Consider the following 26,732-nt stretch of genomic DNA (forward strand, 5'->3'; position numbering starts at 1 on the left):
TATTGACTTCATTCTCATCCCAATTTCTTTACCAAAAATCCAAGTCCCTGGTTCCTTCTGAGAACATCTTGAGTTGGAAAAGTTCCTGCTGAAATGACTCCCAGGGCAGATTGCACAGCACATGTGTGTGCATGTGTGTATGTGTGCTACTGTGTTTATTTCAGCCCTCTGGATTATTCAGGATGCTTGGTGAGAAACTAGAAATGTTAAAAGTAATGTTCAGAAGAAAGACACTGAGCAGTACAAGTGGCAAATCAGGCTCAATTTCATAGTCATCTTCCCAGAAGAACTCGTCATCATGGTTTGGGGGGCTTCCATCTCTTGGCCACGAGCCCTGGGACTGATGTGGAAAAAGGGTTTCAATGACATTTATCCTGTAGGCATCACAACCAACTCTGACTCCTGTGGTCATAACAGGCCCTGGGGAGGGTGTGGTGAGTGTCCTTCACTGATAAATACTGACAGCCAATTTTGGTCATTTGCTCCCTTCCACCCCCACCCACCCTTGTGTAAGAACAGCTGACCGAGAATCAAAATGACCAGTTTGCATTTGGATCTCTTTTCTTTCATCCAGCCTGACACCCCCTCCTTCTTTCCCTCCCATAGAAGGTGTGAATAGGTGACCAAAGACCCAAAGGTGAAGAGGAAGGGCTGAGTGTCTCGATGACCAGTTCACATGTTAATCCCTGGCTTGGGGATTCCTAAGAGGCACTACAAACAAGCATCTTTAGGCTAAAATGAATTGGGCCTACTGGATCTTAGTGGCCACTACTGATTTCTAGTTTGCCCTGTGGTTACCTAGAGAGGCCAGGGTGATGTTAGGTGGCCTCTTATCCCCCAAAACAAAAGTAAGTTTGGTGTAGCTGTTCAGCTATCTCATGGAGCTCCTTATGGCTCTTCTGTGTTTGACCACACAGCCTGGAAAGCAGTGCCGGGTTGTAAGCCAAACGCTGCCTCCTACTCCACTCATTGGTTACGTCAGCACCTCAAGGTTGCCCAGTTGCTGGGAACCAGTTGGACAGCATCCAATCTGCATCATTCCTCATCTCGGGAGTTAGAGAAAAACCAATGGGAGCTGTTTGGAAGGGAAAGTTAGGGTTGGAACTTTAGTGACAAAGGCACTTTTTTGTATAGGAAGGAACTGCCAATGCATTCAACCAACTCCTAAAATACAGAAAAGAAAAGAAAAAAAGAATCATTTGCACACTTAAAAGTTCAAGAAGAGTGAAATGGGGAAAAAGGGTCAACTAATCTTAAACCTCATTAAAACATGCTCATGGTGAAAATTTATTTTACATATTTAAAATAGTACATTTAAAATTATTAGTTACATTACAGGTACAATGATGAACATTGTGACTCTCCATTATATTGCACAACCTGACTTCATCCATATGGGTTTCTTTAAATAGTGCAAAATATTTTATACAGGAATGTGTTCGGAAGGGTCTTCGCAATCAAAATAAGGAAAAGAAATATCTTACAAATTACCATGAACATATATTAAAGTGACAAGGGAGGGGAAATTTTTTTTTTTTAAGTTACAATCTGTACAGAGGAATTGCCACAGACGACCAAAAATTTCCCTCTCTCCTGGGAGAAGCAGCGGGCCTCCGACCTGTACAGGTCTGGCATCTGTGCTAAGGTAATTTTTTTGGTGTCGATAAAAAAAAATATATATCAGTAACTTAACACGATATAAATAGAAGTCCAGTCCAGTGAGTCCTGTGGTGGGTCAAATGTAGCAACGGAAGGCATGCCTTTTGTCACCTAGGGTTTCAGTAGGGTTCTTTTCTTAAAGAGTTGGGGGGGAAAAGGGGGAAAAAATGAACAGAAAATCATAAACAGAAAGGAAAGAAAAACAACTGCCACCACCACCAACAAAAAAACCCCGGAACGATCCAGCCTGGATGCCCCATGCTGCGTGCGGTTCCAGCACTCAAACATTTGTTCCAGTGGCACTGTCGAGAATAAGCAGCAGGAATTCCCTATCGTTTGTTTGCATTTTGTGTTCTTTTTTGTTTGTTTTTTTGAATTTTTTTAATCCATATACTCCTCTCCCGGGGAAGCCAACGAGGCACTTACTTGATGCTCCCGTCACTATTTTCTGCTGCTGCCGTGGCTTTGGTGAGGGGCGCCAGGATGCTGCCTGGGACCCAGCCCTCGGCTGCGGGGGAATGGTCACTGGCTGGCTGGTACACCAGGCACATGTTCTGCTGGTTGACGGCGAGGACCTGGACCACCTCACCTTGGCTCACACAAATTTCATTTTCCTTTAGTGCATAGTAATCTTTGATTACGGCCATGGATGAGGTCCCATTGCAGCCTCCCAGGTCATTCTGCCAGGAGACAAGGGTGAGAGGGACACAAACACAAGAAGGCTGGTTCACATGGGCTTGCTATGCATCTTGCCGCATGGTTCAAACAGTCAACCTTTCACTAGCAGGGTAAAGAGCAGGCAGAATATTATTAAGTGACAGAATTATAGTCATAAAAGTGCTTTTTCAGAGCAATGTTTCATACAGTTTTATAATCAAGGGTGAAAAGGTAGCCAGCCCAGCCCCAGCCCAGGTGATGGTTTACAACACATAGTTCACCTGGGAGCTCCTGTCAGGCAGGCAACCTTCCTGCCAGCACCTGGAAAAGGAAGGAGGTATGTGGCACTGGCAAGGGATATGTAAGCAGCCTGACAGAGCGAAGATGGGGCAGAGGTCTGGTCAGCGGTCATAATCCCCCACTGGAAAGAGCAAAGACCTTTGATGCAACGTTTTCCTTTCCTTTTGAAAAAGCTTTGGCCTTACTCTACATTCTGATCCTCTCTGAGACAGAAGTAACAATGAGACCCTTGCCTATTTCAAAGGCAAGGCCGCGGCCTATCCTGACCCAATCCCCTTTGTGAACTGTCCTGCCCTGTACTCATGTGCCCATGGCCTTCCCACATGAGTCGACACAAGGCCAGCTACTTGACAGACCTGTACCTCCCAGGCCTGGCTGTCTCACAGAGTGCACTAAGTGCCAAAAATTCCTCAATATGTTTGACAAAACACTGACGTCATTTCAACTCTTTTACAGGGGCAGGTCTTTGTTTTTTGAAGGTAGAAAATAATTTCCAGGTGAAGTGATGAAATAGGTTGGTACAGTTACTCTAATATAGACTTGAACTTAGGCATTCATAATTAATTTTAACAAAATGAAGACCAACTAAGAATTTGAGAAAAAAGAATAAAATTACAAAATCAGGAAACATAGGTCAAAACGTAGATGGTCCTATTTATAGACCGGTTGAGTTCTAGAGGAAACTCAGGGCTAGTGAGATTAATTAACTTGCTAGGGTTTATAATGAGTTGCAATTTGGAATAGAACCTGATTATCTGATTCCTAACCTAGCACTTTCCCCATTACTCTTTCCTTCCAACACCTTGTTGGGTAAAAACAGCTGTGTAACCTGGATCCAAGGTCAAGTCTATGATGATCCTCACAGTGAAGTTTGAATTGTGGATCATCTATCAAAAGGTTTAATCCAAGGTTGGCTTTCCCCGTTATCACACTGATGAACCCCTTCCCCTTGCCACAACAGCCAGGGGATGGTGAAGAATTGTGAACTCACTTCGGTAGGTACTTGAGTCAGATCTTCATTAGAAAGGTCAACCTCTTTCCAAGATGACAAAGTCTAGAGCTGTGTCTTTCAGATGATCTACACCACTACTACTCTATTTGTTTTTTTTTCCTTTTTTAAAAATTTATTGAAGTATATCACACATACATAAACATACACAGACAATAAGTGTATAGTAATAGTTGTGAACTTACAAAACAAACATACATAACATCATACAGGGACATCATACCTCATCCTACCACTAATAACTTGCATTGTTGTGAAACATTTTTAATGATTAAAGAGCATCCTACCAAAATATTACTTACTCTATTTGTTTTTATAATTGCACCCACAATAATATATTTGTCTAGAGGGTGTGCAGATGACATCAGCTCTAAAGCCAAAGAGAGCCATTTGAACTCATTCAATTTACAGGCGAGGAAAGAGAAGTAGAGAAATAATTGAGACTCGACTGTATGTAGTGAGCTCTTCCTGCTAAAATGATCAGCATAGGAGACTTCATTTCCTGGAGTGGCCCCTGAGACTGTGCCCTCAGAGTGGTGAAGATGGGAGTAATGGAATGCCACGTACCTTGCTAGCCTCGTACTTGTCCCCAGGCTGGTGGTAGTCGAACCCTGGACTGCCATTGGAGGTAGATATCTTCAGGGGTGGCAGAGGCGGGTTGTAGCTGGAGCCCTTTGGGGGCTTTTCAGAGCCCACGGGAACAGAAGAGTAAGGCCTGGGGCTGGCTTGGGGAACCCTAGCGGGCTGGGACCGCATCACAGCTGTGCTCCTCTCTTTCCGCTGATATTCAATGGGTGACTGTAGTGCTGCAGGGTGAAAGCAAATGGTTACCTACACTTGGGGAATTCCACAGAGCTTGGGGACCTACTTGGTATAAGGTTTTGTGCTAGATATCTATGAGGAAGACTCTACCCTTGTTTTAAAGAAACTTAGAATGTATAGTGAGAACGAAGACACCTACTTAAATAATAAAAACACAAAACCAAAAACAAAACAGTGTCATATATGAGGTACAAAGTGTCATGCAAAAGGAGGTCGAGAAGGCTCTGGAGTATGTGCATGTGAGGGGGGGGGGGGGCGGGGATGGTGGTGGGAATACTGAAGAGCTTGAGAAGAAGGCCAGTTGTCAGACTTTGCCATTTAGACTCTGCAGGAAGGAAGCAAGTGCTTGGGGAACAGGGTGTAGTGAGATTACCTGGTGCAAAGGGCCGTGGGTCTCTGTGGAGGAAAAGGACATGAGACAAGTAAGGGAGGTTAGAAGTGCAATGGTGTGGAAGATCTAGAAAGCCAGGCTAATGCATCTGGATAATTTTGTAGATGATGAAAGGTGACTGGATGAAATGAACTTTAAGGCTCCTACATATTTAGATGCTATCATCAGAGCCCCACTTGAGGAACAGTAACTTTGCAGGAGTTAGAAGGAGGGACTGGAAAGGAAGAGACAAAAGACTAGAGGTGAATTCAGAAGCCATGAGGGCGTGACAAGCAAGAGGCAGGGGGTCTGAAGCAAGCAGATCCAGCAAGAAATGTGGAAAGGATATGGGAGTGACAAGTGTTTTGGAGGCAGTCTTCATAGGACTCTTGACGCCCACGGGATGGGAAAAGCAAGGCTAGAATCACAGGTCACTTAGGTTTTGAGTCTGGGAGAATGGCAGTCAGTGGAACTCAGGAGACAAGAGATAAAGCTGATTTGCAGGGAAAGATGAGAGCGGTTTTAATGACTTTAAGATGACAACATCCCAAGGTCTGAGTGCTAAAGAGGTACAGTTAGTCAAAAGCCATGTAGGTCAAATTCTGTCATAGAGATATCAAGGGCTGGACTGATTATGCAGTTTTTTGTTTTAGTCAGTATTCACTGTAACCATTATTTAAGTGGGCTAACAGCTGGGGCCCAGAAAACTTTCAATTATAAGGATATTTCTACAGTTACAGATATGTACTTCAATAGGACCTGACATGGGCTAACACTTGCTTTCTATATGAGGTCTCAGGAGGGAAACATTAGCTCTGCTACGACTATAAATGTTTCTGTAAATGAAAGCCTGGCACTGGCCCACTGTCACATCCTTATCTCTTGAAAGCATCACAGTATATAAGAGGTTCCTGCCAGAGGTCAGTCTCATTCCCCAGAGAGTGTTCTATGGGCATTAAATATTTAGGTAACAATAACCTAGTTTGGTTATATCTTCATAATTCACTGTAATTAGGAAAACGGTCTCCTGCAACCATGTAAAATCTGAATCATTGATTATGCCCAAAGAAATGCAGTTTTAAGTACACAGCAAAGACTTGTGACACAGACGTTATCAAACGTACTTTGAATAAATACATATCATATGTAATTGGGGTGTTACAGTTCATATGCAAACAACTGCACTAAAGCATTTTAAAATAGTACTGCCTTCTTAAATAAGCTGCAGAGAGCCTGCATTTTTCTATCAGCTTCAACATGTATAACTTAAGTCTTAGGATCAGGAAAGCTGAGCATCTTGTAACAGGTCTGTGGCTAATGGGTACAGTGTCTTAGGCAGGCTTCTTCTCTCTGTGCTTTGATTGCTAGAGATCTCATAGACAAATGGGCATCTTACCACTAGCAACCATAAGGCAGTTTTGTGGTCAAGAGCCTAATTTGAAGCTATAGAGCTCTGGGTTCAATTCCTTGTTCTATCACCTTATTAACAAATTTTTTAACCTTTCTGAGTCTCCTTTTCCTCATTTGAAACAAATGGGGTGCTAGTACTTACCTTTCCATGCTGACATGAGGATTAAATGTGAAAATACATGTGAAATGCTTAGCATCTTGCCTGGCCCAGTGTGAGGTCTCAATAAATGGGAGACACAAACTTATTCCTAGTTCCTAGTTTTGACTTACTGTCTCATCTAATTTTTCTTTTGTCTTGAATTCATTTACTTAAAAATCTCATTCTAGCTCAGAATCTATTAGAAATTCCTAATTAATGGAATTGTAATTTAACCAATAAATGACTTTTATATAAGCACATATTTTGCATAAATTATTTTATCAATGAAAGTGTTAATTCAAAGTTACACATTCAGAAACTGTAAACTATAGGCAACTTTCACTACCACTCTTCAGGGCTGGGGCAGTGTTTAATTTTAGACTCTTTAGCATGGGAAAGAAGCCTAGAGATCACTTAGTCTAGTTTTTTCACCAAACTTTTTTACAGTTGGGGGGCCAGAAGGCATAGCCCCAAAACACTTTCCATAAGTGTGAAATTGCTTTGAAATCTCATGTTCTATCTTAGAAAGTCATAGCATTCTGCTACATAATCTTTTTATTTGTTTTAAAATAAAACCAATGTGCTAAATCACTCACCACAAAATGAAATTGATAGTCTAGGAACTTGGGCCAAGTTTTTCCGCTTCCAGTATTGCTGGCACAACACAGCACGTGTCAGTGTGGGAAGAGGTCTAACCCAAACTCACCTTTACTCAAAATGACCCAACTGAGGTCCAGAGAAATGCTCTGAATTGCTGAAGGTTCTCAACTAGTAAGTCTCCCCTTTACCTTTCCCCACAGCATGCCCCATCCATTTCACTTACATATTCAGGTTACGACACATAGTGTTTCTGAAACTACAAAGCTGGAGCCCCTATAAAGTGTGGTCTGGGCTCCTAACTCACCATGAGCCTACATCCCAAGAAGCAGAGAGGTAGAGGGTTCCCTGAAAATAGCCCCCCTAGAAAGCAGGCCCAGTACATACCATTTAAGAAGTCTCGCTGTGTTTCTAAGACTTGACTGATGTCTTGCACCCAGGCCTGCTGGATGTCACCGTTGGCAGCTTGCAGAATGACCCTCTCTGAAGTCTCCCTGTTCATGAGTGCAAATTTGCAGGGGTCGTTGTCCACGTTCTCCTCCAGGACCAAGTAATTCATCTGGAAGAAATCATGGCGATCCTTTTCATACTTAAGCCAAGGAAAACAAATTCTGCGACATCTTACAATTCCTCTAGATTTTTATTTCAGAAGTTGTTTCCAAAACTTGTGGTTTAAATATTTTGTTTTTTGTTGACTGACATGATTGTGAGAACCTCCAGAATCATGCCAGAGACTGGCACTCATCCTGCCACTTTCTCTCACAAATAATCACTTTTTATATATTCCCGCAACCTCCGGGACCCAAGGTTATCAGGCTGAAAGATCTACAAGGTACTGGATTCACGCTCATGCCAGTGCCTTCCTCTTGGGGAAGCAGCTCTCAGGAACTTGGCTCTTCCTTGCCCTATCTCATCTCCACAGATCCTTACCTTGATGCTCCTTTTGAACATGTAGCCTGGGGTGAGGGAGCCCTTTCTGAGCAGTTCACTGAAGATGACAATTTGCTCAAAGAGGAAGACGCGCCTCTCCTTGGTCCTGGACTGCATGCCTGCATCCAACTCAATCACGTAGAACGTGTCCTGCTGCAGCAGCTTCCCCTGAGCCGTCAGGGTGCCCTGACAGGAAGAGGGGCCAGGGTGAAGCCTTGAAATACAGGAAAACTGCCCCAGCCCTCTTAGCCCACAGAACCTCCTGCTTTAGGGACAAGAGACCTGACGCCAAAGCTTCAGCTCTAGTAGAGATGGAATTATGACCCACTCACTCATTAGGGGCAGACTGTGGCCACTTTCCTATTCATACAATGGCTCTGAAGGGGGGGCAAAAAGGAAACCTATGGAGTATGGATTAGAGTGGACTTACTGGTGTTCTGCTGGGGAACTATTGTGATTAGTAGGGGGAAGAAATTGTAGTAGTGATGTGGATAGGGTGCCCACGGTGGCTGCTGATGGGAGGGAGAGGGAAGAAGAGATATGGTGTGGGGGCATTTTCAGGATTTGGAGTTGTCCTGGGTGGAGCTGCAGGGACGGATGCTGGACGTTGTGTGTTCCGTTGTGGCCCACTGGGTGGACTGGGGGAGAGTGCGGACTACAATGTGGACCACTATCCATGTGCTGCAGGGGTTCTCCAGAATGTATTTGCCGGGTGCAGTGGATGTGCCACAATGATGAAAGAGTGTTTGATGTGGGAGGGGTGGGGGGGTATATGGGGATCCCATATTTTTTAATGTAACATTTAAAAGAAAATAAAGAAAAAATGAAAGCAGTTCCAGAAAAATGCCAGAAGAAGGCAGAAATTATTTGCTAAAAAGGGGTTCCAGAATTATCCTGGTCCTTTTAGTTTTCTATTAAAAAGAGAGCAGGGGAGCACATGTAGCTCAAGTGGTTGAGCTCCTGCTTCCCACATGGGAGGCCCTGGGTTCTATCTCTGGTTGTCTTAAAAAACAAAAAAACAAACATGAAAAAACCAACTCAGGGACCCCGGGCCTCCTTGACCCGTGTGGAGCTGACCCATGCACAGTGCTGATGTGCGCAAAGAGTGCTGTGCCATGCATGGGTGTCCCCCGCATAGGGGAGCCCCACACGCAAGGAGTGCGCCCCGTAAGGAGAGCCGCCCACCATGAAAGAAAGTGCAGCCTGCCCAGGAATGGTGCTGCACACACGAGAGCTGACACCACAAGGTGATGCAACAAAAAGAAACACAGATTCCCATGCTGCTGACAACAACAGAAGCAGACAAAGAAGAACACGCAGCAAATAGACACAGAGAACAGACAACCGGGGTGGGGGAGGGGAGGGGAGAGAAATAAATAAATAAATAAATCTTTAAAAAAAAAAAAACCAACTCCGGGGAGCCAATGTCATTCTATGGTTGAGCACCGGCTTCCTACATGTGAGGTCCCGGGTTCAATTCGTGGCCCTGGTACCTCAAAAGAAAGAAAAAAAAAAAAGAGAGAGCAGAAAGTAAGCAGCATTTGGAGCTAGCAGTGGCCTTTCTGGCCCCAGAGCCCAAAGAACCGAGTCTGTCTGTCCCCTTAAAGCATGGACCAAGGACCTGGCCTACACCCTGGGCCATGAACTTAGAACCAACCTGTGGCCAAGTGGAGTTATGTAGCCAGGACCAGAAATAACCAGATGAGTGTTGGGCCCTCTATTTTCCTGCTGTTGGTTTAGGATGGGACAATTCTCAAGTCTTAGCCTCCTGCTACAGATCAACAGGTAAAGCTGGCAATATCACATGAGGTTTCCATATTTTATATGCTGGTAGATATTTTTCTGGGTCCTGTGACCCTGTGATCCTTTTAAAAATGACTCCTGTTACCAGGCCTCTTGACACCGTGTAGAGGAAATGGAGCCTATTTAGTCGGCCAATATCCAACAAGGTTTTCAAAGGCATCCTCACATTGTCAAAGGGAATATGCCCCGACCTGGCAGGTCTTCACGTTGCTTCCAGAGAGCCCTGCTTTGTCTGCCACTCTGCAATGAGAAGACCCAGCATACAGGCCGGGGACAGTAGGGCCTCCTCTGAACCAGAACCTCTCGTGGGAGAAGACTTTTGCCCTTTAGTGAACGTGGGCCATCCCCTGCATGTGTTGTTTCATTCCAAACATGACTTAGCACATGGGTCATTTTTCTTTTGTTTTCTGGAGAAATGCCTGCCCTCTGCTTGGATCATAGCTCTTCACTGCCAAGATCAGCAGCCAAACAGGCTTATCTCTACCCTGGTTCAAAGTTAATATTAGGTCAGTGACCAGCCAGCCAGGAAGACTCTGTTAAGATTACGTAAGAGCCTGACCTGCAGTGCTATAGCTCTGAAGGGAAAAACAAAGGATTTGAAAGGTAGGGAATCTAAGTGAGGGGGCCAACTTCTCCCAGGCCAAAGTCATGGAATTCAGAAGGAATTCCATCACTGCCAAGTGGCTGAAGGAATGCAAAGCAGCTTCTCTGGGTCTTGATGATCAGGAAGGGGATGGTTCTTGATTTAAGAGAGATTCTATCTGTGGTCTTAAGTCAACTCAAATGCACATGCATGGGACAGTTGCTGTGAAGCCTACTTGAACCAGACAACAAAATCCCCTCCTCCTGCCAGTGGTCAGCTGCTCCAGAGAGCCAGAGAAAGCCAAGCCAGACTTTCCCTCAGAAAACATGGGGACTTCAAGGTTTTAGCAAAAGGGATTACTTGGTTTGTTCACAACAGTCTCAGAGGTGGCATAACTCCAAAGGAAAAGCATAAAACTTCATCCAGCATGACCAAAGAAAAACTGGGTGAGAAGACAGCATATATTTTTGCTGAGTAAGCCTGCTTTACATGAATGCTCACGCTCTCTGCCTTGGAGAACCGGGAACCTATGAAAATGAACGGCAAAGAAGAACCTCCACATAGTTTCTGGTCATGACAAAGCAATGAAAACCAGACAGAGCAGCCCAGGATGGGCTGGAAAGGCAAGGAAGACAAAAAAGTTTGACTCAAGAACATCTTGACTCCAGCTCACCAACCCAAACCTGAATCCAGCAAATTTAACTATACCACCAATTTGCCTCATATCTTTTCTATTCTATCTATTCTGGTTTGGCGGGGAGCGGGGAGGGGGAGCAATTACTTTCTTAATCACCTTAATTTCCAGGAATCCCTTTTCTTAAAAAAAAAAAAAGAATAACGAGTTCTTAGACTGCAAGATTACCAAGAAACAGGATCAGAAGTTCCGTATCCTTCCTCTCAGGAGTTCAACAACTACTAAGTACCAGTCAATAAATGTGTCAGTTCTAAATTTATTAATATTCAAAATAGATTGTTTAGCTAATTAACAAGATTTAAATATAAACTAATATTATCACTTAGTAAGTTTAAATCAGAAAAGTAAATCTGCTCTTTAAAGGTCACTGAAATCAAAATTCTGGGGACATTTTGCTCTTTTTTTCCCTACGACTTGATTCCCCTCTTCAAAGAATGGAAAAATGCACCATGATATTTTAGAGCTTTAAATATCTACTAAACTACAAGGCCAGCCACTATATAGACCTGTTTATTACAACCTCTCTAAGAAAAGTGTTCAATTTTCCAGGTTCCATTTCCATCACATAGTCTTGGATCCCTCACATTCTCAGCATTTCTCAAGCAAGAAAGAAAAGAAAAGAGGTCATTGCCAGGTTGAACAGCATTGCCAGGTCGAACAGCTATCAAGAATTTGGGGTCTTTCCAACCCCTTTGGAACTCTGACCCTAGTTTGGTGACTGCTCTATAACCTCCGAGGACTGCCCTATCAGCTGATTTCCTAAATGGATGCATCTTCTAGGCTGGTGAACCAGAGGGCCTTTACCGCAAAGGGGTAGCTGGTGAGGGAAGGAGGTAGTGCACAGAGCCTTCAAGGGAATAGGCCTCGGAGGCCGGGATGCCTGCTGCCCAGGAGAGAGGGGCCTAGAAACATTCTCAGGGCTTACCTCAAAGCCCTGCAGGCGTCCCAGGTTCATCATGTCATTGCAGCGTTTTGGAACAAGGCACATTAACTCCACTGCTTTCTGTGAGAAAGAACAACAAAGCTCAGGAGGGGAACAGTGCTCAGGCAGGAAGCGTGTGGCAGCTCTGTGCTGGAAGACTCCCAGGAGCTCCTTTATTCTAGGAAAGGACCCCGGTCCCTGCTGTGCCCTCTAAGAGGAGTGTAGGATCTTCTGCTCTAGATGGGGATGTCGGTCATCTGCCCGGGATCCACGTGCATCAGGGACTGTTTGGAGGGGATGCAGCCTAGCCTGTCCTTTTCTCACCTTCCCTCTTTTGTTTTTCAATTCCCTTTCCTTCTTATACTTTCTTTTCTCTGTTGTTTCTTGGCTGCCCACGCAAAAGCTTAGCTTGGTTTGTGAAACACTAGAGGTTTATATCCCCAAATAACCTACCAGAATGGTTTGTAACCTCTGGCCCCAGATAATCCCCATGGTGTCAGTGACTCAAGGGACTTCACTTGGAGAGTAATCTTCAGATTGGGGGTGGGAGGGGGAAGAAAATGGATGCTTTATATGCCAGATACAAGGAGGACTTGGTCTGTGGATAAAATTGCACATGAAAACACCCACTCTCTAGAGGGTCTCAAAGGATCAGATACATCCTCCCCCACTACATGTCACTGGGAGCCCCATGGAGAACACCAGCGGGGGTTAGGCTTTGGTCTGGCCCATGACAGAATTCTTGAGTCCTGAAGAAACACTCAATGTGTTCATTAACACTCGCCATTCCTCATCCTGCCGAGCCGCTGTTTGCAAGGGGCTCCTACTGCCCCAGTCTGAGAGGGGTCAGCCAGGACCTCGAATTCCGGGGACAATCTTCTCCCTTTAGTGATCGTTAGCCAACATCAAGGAGCAAGCATTACATGCAGAAAACGCACCTCGATATCGGAGCACTCCAGACCGGCCTTCTCACTGTATCTCAGGAAGTCCTAGCAAGTAGAGGAAGCAGGGAAGGGCATGGGGAGGGTGAGATCAGTTAGTAAAACAGTCAGGGAGCTATAAAAAACTCAGCATCATAAAAAAGCAGTACCCAGAAGACCTTCCTTCCCAGCAGAGGTGGCAATGGTTTGCAGCAGCTGAGAAGTGAAACTGTGCATCATGTAAGATATAACGATGGAGAGAAAAGTCCAGGAATATTCAAAACTGTAGGAGACTAGGGAGAAAGGAAAAGAGGGGGGAGTGGGAGGAAGGGACAGAGGGAAAGGAGAGCAGAGAGAACGAGTATGTGGTAGGGAGGAAAGGAGGATTATGATGAGAGAGCAAAACTTAAACCGGCCTCTTCCATATACCTATTTCCTCAAGACGAATCAAGCTAAACATTTTTATGAAATTTTAATGAAATTTTAATCAAACGTTGGGTGAGCACTCATCATGTATTACTCACCTATGGTTTCTAGGGTCTTGCCTTTCCCTTTCTTTGCCCCTTGTATTCCACTTTGATTTTATACTCATTATTATTTATTTTTTAGGAATACCAAGTCAGTGATTGTGATCAAGTAAAAAAGTGAATTGAAAAGAGGAAATCAAGTAACAACTGATCTTAAAGGCAGGAATAGGGAAACGGACTTTGGCCCAGTGGTTAGGGCGTCCGTCTACCATATGGGAGGTCCGCGGTTCAAACCCCGGGCCTCCTTGACCCGTGTGGAGCTGGCCATGCGCAGTGCTGATGCGCACAAGGAGTGCCGTGCCACGCAAGGGTGTCCCCCGCGTGGGGGAGCCCCACGCGCAAGGAGTGCGCCCCGTAAGGAGAGCCGCCCAGCGTGAAAAGAAAGAGCAGCCTGCCCAGGAATGGCGCCACCCACACTTCCCATGCCGCTGACGACAACAGAAGCGGACAAAGAAACAAGACGCAGCAAATAGACACCAAGAACAGACAACCAGGGGAGGGGGGGAAATTAAATAAATAAATAAATCTTTAAAAAAAAAAAAAAAAAAAAAAGGCAGGAATAATTGTCATGCAATTTTAGGGGCAAAACTGATGCCAGTAAGCAAGAGACAAGAGAAAAGCCACGCCCCCGCCCCCGACTAGTTCACACTCCATCGAGGGAAAGCCTGGTGGGGACAGAGACCCCAGCCTAAGCTGCCCGCTGATTCGGGGCCTGAGGAGGACGCTTCTCCAGCCCTCACATGGCCCTCGGCTTTCTTACCTTGAGGAGCAACTGGTATTTTGTTATTCTCTGAATGGGCTTGATAAGGAAGTCACTAAGAGTCAACCTTTGATTTATCTCCTGTTTCACCTCCTGAAACACAAGGGTGCTATATTAGAAAACAGGAACCAAAGAATTGGGGTGCTCAGGATCAGGATTCAAAGGCAAGGAAGATGGTCTGCATACTTTCCAATAAAGTTTTAGAATCTTCAAACCACTGAAAGGTAGAAACCATTGCTTGGCCTAAGCTACCGCTAGTTTGTTATTGGCAACATGTAACACACACCACCATCACCTCCTTGCCTCCAATGACAAGCTCTTTCTCCCTAGTGTTCTCACCCCAGTCCTGAGAGACAAGTTGGAACAGAGTATTATGCTCTCCCTGTTGTTTCGGGTGAAGTTGAGGAATGAAGGACTTTCTTTAGGACACCAAGCCTACAGAGCAGGGCCCTGAACGGTGATTCCAAACATTCAGCTGAGGGCTCTTTCCAAGGGATGGTGCTGCTTCTCCACTAGCAAAATAAATGTTTCCAGTTGTGGCAAAACACACTCTCTGAGGTTGCTTGACAGAACCCCCAGGAGCAGCAGAAGAGACCCCTGAAGGGACTCCAAATACCTCAACAGAGAGGCGGGTCCCCTGCAGGTAGCCTCAAGGGGCTGGTGAAGAAGGCGGTGGCCCACTCTGTTCTGGGGTTGTGAAAGAAGGACCGAAGCTTCTACAAAAGTCTGTGCTACAGAATCGTTCTGCAAATGGGAGGTGGCTGAAAACAGTCCACAGAAACGGCCACCTTAGCTCCAACCCAGCAAAGGTGCCGTGAGAATTTAGCCGAGATGCCAGCTGCTATTCATGCAGCGAAGGGCCGGTCGTGCTTCGTGGGGTCACTTTGAAAGTGGCTGTCTAGGCCTGAGATTTCCCCACCCCGGTGCAGGCAAGGCCTGAGCGGCTTACTTCAAAGTAGGCGTCGTACTCAGCCACGATGTGCTCCGAGCGCGGCTTGTTCTGGCAGTACCACACGTAGATGTGCAGCTTTCGCTCCTGAAAGGCACAAGGAGAGACACTGGCACGTAGGTGTCCACGTGCCTCGCGCTTGGGCTCCGGGGGCTGCGCGGTCTACACGTGGACAGGAGACACGGGTACGGGCCACGCTGGGGCGCACCAAGGCCATTGCTCTTTGAAAGGTATAAAAGTCAATGTACTTTAGTCACAATTGCCAAAGGGTGGGGAACAACCCAGGCATCCATCAAATATGGTGGATCCATACAATGGCATATTACTGGGCCGAAAGGAGGAGTGAAGAACGGATACTTCTACAGCAGGGATGAGCCTTGAAAGCATCACGCAAAGGGAGGGGAGTTGGACACAAAAAACCTCACAGTATATAATTCCATTTCATGTGAAAGTCCAGAATCTGCAAATCTATAGACAGAAGACTAGTGGTTGCCTAGGGTAGCTGGGTGTGGGGGTGTAGGGAGGTGACAGTTAAAGTGCATGGAGTTTTATGGGTGTGTGTGAAAATGCACAGTGACGGTTGCACCTCTCTGTGCATCTACTAAAAATCACTGAATTGTACTTTAAATGGGTGAACTGTGTGGCATTTGAACTGTATCTCAATAAAGATGGTGTTTTTTTTTTAAATAAATGTAGCAGGCAAGAGGTCACCTTCCAAATTGCCCAGGAGGAAAAAAACAAAACAAAACACAAAAAATCTCAGAAAGGAGAAAGAAGGAAGACAAGTCAAGGAAGAGAAGGAGGGAAACGGACTTGGCCCAGTGGTTAGGGCATCCGTCTACCACATGGGAGGTCCGCGGTTCAAACCCCGGGCCTCCTTGACCCGTGTGGAGCTGGCCCATGCGCAGTGCTGATGCACGCAAGGAGTGCCGCACCATGCAGGGGTGTCCCCCGCGTAGGGGAGCCCCACACACAAGAAATGCACCCGTAAGGAGAGCCGCCCAGCGCGAAAGAAAGTGCAGCCTGCCCAGGAATGGCGCCGCCCACACTTCCCGTGCCGCTGATGACAACAGAAGTGGACAAAGAAACAAGACGCAGCAAATAGACACAGAGAACAGACAACCGGGGGAGGAGGGGGGAATTAAATAAATAATAAATAAATCTTTAAAAAAAAAAAGGAAGAGAAGGAGAGAGAATTAAGGAATGAATACAAATAAGCCTGGTAAGGGGGTCGAGAAGAAGGGAAACACTCACATGTTTAATAAAGAGCTGTGCCAATCTGTCTTGCTCCTGGATACATTTTTCCAGTTCAGCCAGGAAAAAACTAAGAGGAGAGAGGGGACAAAAGAAAGGAACCAAATTATTCATACGATGAGAAAAATGACAGCAGCCCTGCCCCAAGCCCTGCCCCTTACGTCCAATGCAGTATGAGAACCTGAGCCACCTGGATTCCTGCAGGGCAGCCGGGACACTTACTCTTTATGCCAGTCATAAATCTGGTGGATATTTCCAAACACGATTTTATCCTTTCCTCGCATGTCCTCAGGGACGCCCTTTTCCTCTATTCTTTTCATGAAGCCCTATAAAGCAGAGACCAATGGTCAGCACAGCACGTTCACAAGAGAGCTTTCTGGGCTGAGCCCCACTCCCCAGCACCCATGTTGGCTCCCAGGCTCGGGGTGAGTTTGAGGGCAAATGCTTCTGCAGGCTCTCATTACTCATCTAGGACTGTACCCAGAATGACAAGTTTTATGAAACTCCAGGTCCCTTTCTTTGTCTCCAATGGTCACTTGCCCATATCCCTTCTCCCAATCCAGATCGATCGTATCATCAAAGACTCAGAATTAGACACATCTAGCCTAGGAGTAAGTCTTAATATTTAGAGTCTGCAAAATGTGAACATATGTAATCTCATTTCGACTCTAAAATCAAGATTTGAGGTTGCACCGGTGGCATTAGCCCATCTGACAGATGAGAAAGTCAACACATGGGCGTTACATGGCATGTCTTATGGTCACACCACTAAGGTCTGACTTCCCTGGATCCCAGTTGCCTGTCTCCAGATCCCCAAGTCCCCTGTTCCTAGGCTGGGCTGACGTGTCCCTTCTTGCCCACCTTGAGGAAGGGAATAACTTTTCACAAATTAGAATTCAGGTCTCCTATATGCAAGGTTACTGTTTTTCCAAGGTTCACGATAAGCAAATATAAAACCTTAAGTCAGCAGATTTCCTAGGATGGGAATTTTTTAGGCCACAAGGAACCAGGAGATGATTTAGATATCAGGCATTCAAGTTTTTAAAAAATCAGGAACAACTTTTTGACAACACCATTTGTGATGGCTGCATAGAATTCTACTGCCTGATGTAGAGCATTCTTAGTCTTGCTTTGTGTGTCTTCTTGGTCTTCTTAAAATCTAAGGAAACTCACCTCCACCACAACCCCCAGGTCCTTGACGTAGTCCTTCTCCGTCTGTACCAGCTCATTCAGGACAAACCTGAGCAGGAGATGAAGAAAAATGAGGGTGCTTCTGCATTGTGAGCAAGAAATCTACACGTTTAGGTTCACAGGTCACTTTGACACCTTTGTAAAAAGACCACCCAAAAGACCCTTCTGGAAGGTGCTTCCTGACGCTGTCACTACAAGAGGCCCCCCACTGAAGCACTGAGGACACAAGGCCAAGGGAGGGCTTTTTCCAGATGAGGCACAATGTCAGCGGCAGAACAGAGCCAATAACCCAGCATTGCTCTTCCTAGTCTTTGTGCTTCTTTCCCCTCACAGATTACTGAAAAACTGTATATACATACTCAGGGCAGAAAGAACACTCCACTGAGGCAATACTAAGTTATGAAAGCTTCAAGGCCATCCACACGAGACGGTTACTCCTTCATTTCAGTTCCATTCTTCAGTGGACAAGATGAGAAAGACATCTTTTGATACCCAACTGCTGAGGCCTCAAACATACTGATATCAAGTAAAGCTTTTAAATACAGAAGCTATAATTATTCAGAGAGCTATCCATAGTAACTGGCTTGGAAAATCCCTAGTCAGGGCGGAAAGATTTATTGCAGAACATTCTACAATCATGACGTTGAATGTAGCAAGAGGCACCACCCACCCATCCCCACCCAGGATGCAGGGTTTACCATTTAAAAACTATAAGGACACTCCTTTTCTTAGTTCCTTCCGTGTTAATGGTTTCTATCTCAGCGCACTGACTAAGCTTCATCTGGGTTTCCCATGCATATATGGGTTGCTTAAAACTCTAGAGACTATGCTTTTTCAGGGTAGCCTGCTGCCTGGTAAACTAGTCAGACTGGATTTCTGGAGTCCCTGAGGCCTCAAACCCGAGCACTCTTCTTTCCTTCTGTTCAGACAGCAAAGAGCTACACATAAAATGCTAATGGTCGTGCATGTCAGCAGGGTAAGTGCTGTGTAGCTTACTGGACTCCAACCCTTAACATCTAAGTTTGAAGAAGTTCAATTGCATTTTTGGCCCAAACTGGCAGAAGGGATAAAATTCTGAGATGTCAGAGGTGCCCCAACCCAAAGCTTGTAATCACTCTGAACCAGGAAGCAATTCATTTGAAATTCGTGTTCTATACAGCACAGAGGAGCCACCAGATCTCCTGCTCTGGCGCCTTGGCAATGGGAAGGAGGCAAAGGAACACATGCTTCTTTATCAGCATGTCCAGCATTTCCAAGCATCTCCCTCCTAATTCAGACAATCGTGTGTTTTAGGCTACAGGAAGGAACTGGCAAGGCCAAATAAAAGCATTTAAATATATCTCTAGCATGGTACAAGTTAATGCTTGAGAGCAAATGGTGAAAGGAAACCCACAGGAAAGCTGGAGTGGGAATGTGGGGCTGGAAGGGCCCTCTGGAGATGAAGTCCAGCTCTCCTTCACTAAGTGATATTTTTAACCTAAGCTCTTGCTGATAGATTGGGGCTGTCTTAGGTTCTTCGGACTCTAGAGAAGGGGACTGTAGTAGGTGCTGCTAGTGGATCTCACATATTTTCCCTTGAAAAGCTGATAAATCACTTGGGAAGATAATGACACCTTAAAAGACATTCTGAAATGTTACATGAAAAATTTAAATTACATGCATTAATGCAAGGCAGTACATGATTGTTTGCCAAATAAATTTAATGAATAATAAATCCGGTTTTTCATGATGGGTTCTTATGGGTTAAGGTTATTTACAAAGTAAATGTTATTCTTTGGTCCAACTAAAATTCTTCCAGCTACAGGTTAGACCCACTTCTAACCTCTCTCTTTCACAGTGGTAGGGAATGGCTGGTTTCCCACAGAAAATCCCTTAGGGCTTTGCACTGCCTGTTCCCTCTGCCTCTCCCTCTTCCCCCCAGCTAATGGCCAATTTCTCTCCAATTTCTGGTCTCTGTGCAAATGCCACACCCATTCAAAACCATGACATGGCTTCATCCATACTCCTGGTTCCCCTTTCTCTGCTCCATGTTTTTCTTTCTCTAGTTTCTAACATAGTACATAGCTCATTTTATTGTGCTGTCTGATGTCTGCCACTAGAATGTAAGCTCTATAAGAGCAAAGACCTTTTGTTTTGTTTGTTGTTTCTGCTTGTTTTGTCCACTGATGTACCCCAAGCACGTGGCACATGATAGGTGTTCAATAAATATTTTTCGAATGAATGGATGACTAAATCTTGAAGACAATTAAGCCCATTCTCAGCTTTTTCTTCTCCTCAACAAATAACTTTTATTACTTCTCCATTGAGTGAGCATTTTACCCAACTGGCATCTTCTGGATTGAGTCTCAGGTCTCTAAACCCCTGGACCACTAGCCTCATGAATGGTTTCCACATCAATGTCTACTCATCCTTCCCTGCATCATGACCATAATTACAGCAGGAGAGAATCAGGATAATATGCAGTAAGAGCAACGAGACATTCTAATGGCTAGAATTTCAGGATAGCTTGGGATATGGACAGGAATAGGTAAAGAAGGCAGCAAGCTTTTGCCTACTGTAGCAAAATCAGACAATATCATGTCTGGAAGAGGGGCAGTTGCTTAAATGTTTGCTCATAGGACTGTTCAATTGACAGGCTTTGCCAAGGACCACTGGCTACCTCAAAGGTCAGTGCCTTTCCCTTCCATGATATAAGCTTTGCTTTGGCTTGACAGGGACAGAACATCAGCTCCAACTCTGCCTCACCTGTATAACAACAACATGAGAAGCTAAGGAGAATCAGCTTTGTGCAAATACCAGGAAACTTCCCTTTGGGGATGATACTTCTTTACTTCTATTCCATTCATCAGCTTCTTGAAGATCCCCCTCATACCCATAAAGTTGAGGGGGCAGGTATGTAACTCCAGAGTTTATGTGCCATATGCTCACCTGTCACTCTGAGGTGAGAGCCCTATTCTGAGGCCAGGCCTTAGCTATGGTGTTTCCACTTTTGTTTCCTAAGAAACAAAGTCATAAATGTTCACTTAGCCTATTTCTAGGCAACAGAAGGAACTTGCCTCACTTATTTCTGCTCATCTTCCTGTCTTCGATCAGGCTTAAAGAGTAGGAGTTTGAGGGAGAAGGGAAGATTATTTGGCACCAGGGAGAGACCCCTCAGGCCATGCCTACTGGTGGGGATTAAATAAGGTCCCTATAAAGACACATTTGAGTCATAAACCATGTTCCTGTGGATGTGGACCCATTTGTACATAGGACCTTTGAAGATGCTATTATTAGTTAAGATGTGGTCTCATTCTTGAATAGAATCTTTGAAGATTCTATTTTGGATGGGCCATGGTGAATCAAGGTGGGTCTTAATCTGTGACTGGAAGCCTTTAAAGAGAAGAAATTCAGATGTAGTCATAAGAAGGTAGAAGGCAGAGAAAGTCACAACAGGAGACCAAGGAGAGAGATCACCACCGAATAGAGGTAGACATGCAAGCCAAGGAGCCCCAAGGGTGGCAGCAAGCCAGCACCAAAATGCTACAGACTTCAAGAGAGAGCTGGGCCTGCTGACATCAAGATTTTGGACTTCCAGGCTCCAGACTGTGAGTCAGTATATTCTTGTTGTTTAAGCCAACCCATTGTGTGGTAATTGTTATAGCAGCCCTGGCAAACTAGACACCTCTCACATATCCAGGACTCATCAGTATCTCTGCTTTCAAAACAGAGTCAAACCCCAAGCAAACTAAAGTTTGGGAAGAGGTGTGGTTTTGCATTAGTGGTATCCAGTATTTTCTTGATATCCCCAAATAATAAACGATTGACTTCACATCAGGGTAGATAACTCAAACCTTGCATAACATATGGGGTTTTCTGAAAAGGACTGTAATGTGAAATGTATTTTACCACTATTCAAAAAGTGGAAAGCAGGTTCTCTCTTGGGATTAAACTCACAAGTGGAGGCAAAATTAAAAACTTTGAAGAACGAACAGAAATAGGACCTGATCAGGTGGCACAACTGGCCCAGCTTGCTCTTCTTCTATATCACTTTCTCACATTTGGGCTTCTTCCTTAGCATCCTCGGACTTTTTGCCATGGTTAGGAATTCTCTGACTCCACGAACCAATAACAATAGTCCATAGTTCCCTGAACTTTTGCTGTTTCCTTTTATCGGCATGTTTTAAATTTCTAACAGACCTTGGCTATAATTATACTTTGTAAATAACAGCTGCTATCGCACAGTATATTCTTCAGCCTAAAATAGTTAAAGTCAGTGACAAAAGTAGAGTTGACTGTTTATCAGTGCTATTCTGTACATATCTAGGTCACCTTTACTTAGAGTTAATGGAAACACAGTGTGGGAGATACCTAATTCTCCTTCATACTTCCCCCAACCCTTGCGCATTGTCCACTACACACGTGTACCAGGGTAGAATCTGGGGAAAACACTTACATCCTGCCTCTCAGGGCTTTGGCTTTCTGTTCTTCTTCCAGGTTCCTAGGAGGTGTGGGTGGGGTCATCCCCTCATTCAAGCAGCCTGCGGGGTCTTTTAAGCTGCCCCGGTATGAACCTCCTTCTAGAGTCTGAAAAGAGAAGAAAAAACATCTTTGAGAAGCATACGGTGAAAAGTTATTTGGAAGTCCTCTTGTCTCCTCCAGCCTAGCCACAGTCAACTTGGTAGATCAGTAGCCAAGGCTCACTAGAAGATCAGAGGCTCCCATCTTTCTGATGCAGGGATTCCACAACCTAGAGGATTGACTTGGCGTCTATGTGTTGCCAATTTCCAGGACATAATGAAAAGTGTCAAAGTGAATTATCTCTGGTAAGAACTCCGGAAGCAAAGCTAATCATTTCAATCTACACCAAACAAGCTGTTAGAATAGGAAATCAATTGCAGGACCATCAAATGCAAATTTGATATGGGGAGCCTAGTGACAGAACTAGTTTGGGAAAATTGAACTTTGTTAAATCAGCTATAATTCTTTTGAAGAGGCCGATGAAATGTAAACAAGAAGTCAATAGTTTTAGACTTTTCTAAAAACATCTTTGCTGAAGTTACTTACTAAGGGCTTGCTTTCATTTGAGTTCTTTTCTATTAATTAAGTTCTGAGGGGTTGAGAAAACAAATTAAAGGGGTCAATATGGTGCTCTAGAAAGAGCTAGAGGCAAAGAACCTAAATTTTCATCCCGCTAGTCACTGGATCATCTTAAGTAAAACAGCTAAAATTCTTCTTTCAGTTGTCCTCAATTTTCAAATTGGATTTCTCCTCTCTACAGATTTAGAGAGACAGAAGCAATAGTCATAAAATCCTTTTGAAAAGTTTAAAGTATTCTACCATGGTGAAGTTAAGGCTTTTTTTATTTTAAAAGTGCCCTGGAAGGAGGACCATGTAGTAACACTAAGTATTTCATTATCTAAATTGGCAGAAGCAATGTGGATAAACAGCGAGATTGTTGTACAAGGTCAAGGTGAGCAACTTTAAGTATGAGAGATGAATCCAAACTTCCTTTACAAGATGCCTGCCTATACTGTGACCAAACCACCTGCATTTGGAGTGACTGTCACAAACTCTATCAGTCATTTTATTTCAATATAGGCCAAATTAAGGTATTAAAGGTCTAGGGTAGTGAAACAAAAAGTGAGCCAGGTGCTCAATGGGCCATTAGATGAGAACAGATGGAGAATATTATGACTTGAATCTGAAACACTCAAAGTGGAGAAGAGATATCAACCTCGTTCCCATCACTCCCACCCCCTGCTCCCAAATCCACAAAATGTGCGCATGGATGAACATGAATTTGTTGCCAATGCCAGAGACTAGAATTAAGTGGACAGGGTCTTTGAGCTTGAGAGAAAGAATTTCCTTTCACTTGACATAAAGGTATTTTATAGAAGATGTAATCAGCCCACGGAAGTTGTTAACCAGAGAAGCACTATAGGCTAAAAATATAAAAAGGTCAAGAGTTCAGCTCAATTTATAGATACAGGATCTATAACCTGTTATTAAGGAAATGAGGGTGTCTGGTGCTGAGGCTTGACAACCCAGTGGACAGGCAGGCTTTCCAACGTGTCCCCGGGTGCCATCACCAGAGACAGGCTCCCCAGGCGGATGGAACCAGCTGACCACCGACCTGATTACATGCCTTTCATTTCCCTCTCCCTCTTTCTCACTGTCCTGTTACAGCTTTTGTTCTGCAGCTTGCTGGCTGGCTCTGTGGTGACTGGAGGCCAGGGAGATAGCCCTGCCTCTCTGCCTACGCGGCTGTCCTGTGAAATACCCAGCCCAGTGTGGTCCACTCTCAACCGTCCCACCGAATTAAGGGCATCTGAAGAGTCTAAGTGTTGCACAGGAAATGAATTCCACCTCCATCTGCCTGGCCTATTATATGAGCAAAGAAGTCCAGGTTATCTTGGGGAGGAGTGAGTTTTCTAGGAATGGAGTTGCTAAGAGCAGAGACAGTGAGAGAGATGAAGAGGGAGCTGAAGGGCTTGGCTAAGCTGTTTGCTGGGCAATCTGCCTCAAATAGTGGGTTGGCTATAAATGCTCATAATAATTCAAGAGTGATTCCCTCTGAGAACCTAGCTACCTGTGCTAGAATGGGGATACAGGGCCACAGCCAAGAGCAACTAGGGGTGACCTTCAATTGTCCTGAAGGAAATCAGGGGTGGGAAGTTAGTAAGCTGTGGGAGCTGTAGCCACAGGGAAGAATTTTGCCCTGCCTGGGTCTCAGGACCCCACCAATCTTCGTAGGAGAAAGAAAAGGAGGACAATATGCATCAATAAAATTTGTTAAAAAAAAAAAAAAGAAAAGAAAAGAAGGGCAAGGACAGAGTAACTGAAGTTTCTATAGTTGGCTCAAGGTCAGGGAATAGAAGTACACATAAGATTCAAATAGGTGATACAGCTTGAAGGTAGGCCTTCCACATGTTAAAAACACACATTTCCTGTTCACTAGATCTTGTCCTTAATCAAATGCCCTTCCTGGGCTCCTGTAAGCACCCTTTGGCCACCACCTGCACAGTATTCACTACACAGTAATGTAATTGACCGTTTATTTGCACTCCAGCAAGTATTTATCAAGCATCTATGACATGCTGAATATATGCACAGCTTTGAGAAACAAAGATGAGTAAGACAGGTTCGTGTTCTACATAATCTAAAATATAGTGGCTGCTCCTCTAGACAGGGGTTCCATAGAGGATGGAAAAGGGAGCAGGCAGATCTCTGCAGGGTGGGGAGGGAAGGGAAAGAGACAACCCTTGAACTGAGAAGAAAAATGAAAAAGAATTTATTGGATATACTAATGGGAGGGCATTCCAGGAAGGATCAAGGGATGAAACTGCATGAGGCACCCTGGGAAGCCGCAAGCAGCCTGGTGTAGATAGAATGAAGGGGAGAGAGAAGGGTGGCAAGTAATTGTATTAGGCGAATTGGAGTGAGTGGGTGCTGGGATGGCAGAGGTGGGGAGTGAAAACAGATAACCTTGGAGGAGTATGCAGGGATCAGATGACAAGGAGACATGTGTGTGGCATTAAGGAGTAGACTTTACTTTTTAAGACCAATGATGATCTATGGGAGGTTTTTAAATAGGGAAGGAACATGATTGGATTTGAGTTTTAGAAAGATGAATTCTGATGTTACAAAGAGCTTTTCATGACTTGGGAAAATGTATCTGATATGATAGTAAAAGAAACACAGGCCTTAAGTTTTAATACTGTATGATTAATTACATTATTTTTAAAAAAGAGTCTAAGAAGAAAATACAACAAAATTTCAACAATGAATATGTCTAGATGATATGAGTGATGTGATTTGGGTTTGTATTGTCATTTTCCAATTTTTCTGGAAGGCACATAAATTGCTTTTAATAATCAGTAAAGAACTATGAAAAAGGTTTTAAAAAGGAGAAGAAAGAAATATCCCTCTGGCAGCCACATAGAGAGATATGAGACTGAAACCCAGGAAGAAATGGTTCCAACAGTCCAGGCAGGGAGACTAACCCTGGCCTGTAATCTCCATTAAGGATGTTTCTGTGCTTGATCTCAGCACATGGCACACAGCAGGATTCCAAGTATTTACAGAATATACTATTGTACTCTTGGGGAGAAGTCAAATATCATCTGATGAGATAATGGGCAAGCCTGCTGATCCAGAGCCATCCATGACACCAGTCAGTCACCTCTTAGCTGCCGTCATGCTTTCTTTGGATGAAAAGCATTAGATCTAAATCATTCCCATGCAAATTGGGTGTGGGCATGGAGAAGACAACTATATAGTGCAAAACATGAAGTCTGGATTTTCTAGGCAAATAACATTTCAGGTTTGTCACTTTGGGGTAAGTCGTTTTGATAGAAATCTAAACATTTCTATTCTGACGAGCTCTCAGCAATTGTTTCCACAGAGGGGATGCTAGAGGAATCCAGTTCTAAAAGCACACACCTCCACACTGACTGTGATGGGACATTATTTTCTCCCATCTAGACATTCAACCTCTACCGACCTTGCCTTCCCGATGATTAAACAGGCCAATTCCTTTAGAAGAGAGCTAAGAGCACAAACAAATGCAAGTTGGACCTAGCCATGCTCTTCTGTGGTTCACAAGGCTGGCCTAGGGAGGTGAATGTTATCAAGCAGAAGAACGAATTAATTCAAAATAGAAACAAATACGGAGTTTTGGAAATGTTTATTAGAACCTATTAAGTGTAAAAGACTGCTGCATACTAATGGGGGAAAGAGAAAATCATGTCCTAAATGACATTAAATATCACCTGCTGGGAGATAAGCTGCAAATGAAAGGTTAAACATGAACTTACTTTAACAAATAACACAACAGTGCCATGGAGAGCAGCACATGGCTTACACAGTAAGTGCTGTGGGATTTCAGAGGAAATCTGGCCTGAGCTGATCAAGGAAGCCCTTGTGGAGAGATGAGATTTGAGTGGGATCTTGAAGGACAATTATGCTTTAAATAAGCAAAAACCAGAGGGAGAACATTCCAGACAAATGGGAAGGTGTGAACAAAAATGTGGAGTGAGGAAAGCCAAATGTGTAAATGAGGATAGTAAGGAAATCAATTTGTTTGGAGTGGAGTTCATCAACCAGAATGATAAGTGGATGCTGGACAAGTAGGTTGTAGAATGGGCTATAAAATAATTAGAAATCTGGGTGAGTGTGGGCTTTATCTATAGGCTAGTGATTTCTAAACTTTGATTATATACCTCTACCAGTAAACACAATTTTGGTCATGCATC

The 26,732-nt window shown here is 44.3% G+C and overlaps 1 protein-coding gene across 1 annotated transcript in view; it reads right to left on the reverse strand.

Moving 5' to 3' along the window:
* Positions 1 to 26,732, reverse strand: part of KALRN (kalirin RhoGEF kinase) — a 775,504-nt gene that overhangs the window by 43,425 nt on the left and 705,347 nt on the right. The window contains 12 exon segments of the mRNA XM_058295672.2: positions 2,086 to 2,339; positions 4,193 to 4,431; positions 7,351 to 7,522; positions 7,894 to 8,079; positions 11,899 to 11,976; positions 12,834 to 12,884; positions 14,103 to 14,195; positions 15,052 to 15,138; positions 16,306 to 16,375; positions 16,528 to 16,631; positions 17,479 to 17,545; positions 21,932 to 22,062. Coding sequence (XP_058151655.1) covers positions 2,086 to 2,339; positions 4,193 to 4,431; positions 7,351 to 7,522; positions 7,894 to 8,079; positions 11,899 to 11,976; positions 12,834 to 12,884; positions 14,103 to 14,195; positions 15,052 to 15,138; positions 16,306 to 16,375; positions 16,528 to 16,631; positions 17,479 to 17,545; positions 21,932 to 22,062 — 1,532 coding nt within the window.

The sequence above is a fragment of the Dasypus novemcinctus genome, chromosome 4 (assembly GCF_030445035.2).
Source record: "Dasypus novemcinctus isolate mDasNov1 chromosome 4, mDasNov1.1.hap2, whole genome shotgun sequence".
Taxonomy (NCBI): Eukaryota; Metazoa; Chordata; class Mammalia; order Cingulata; family Dasypodidae; genus Dasypus; species Dasypus novemcinctus.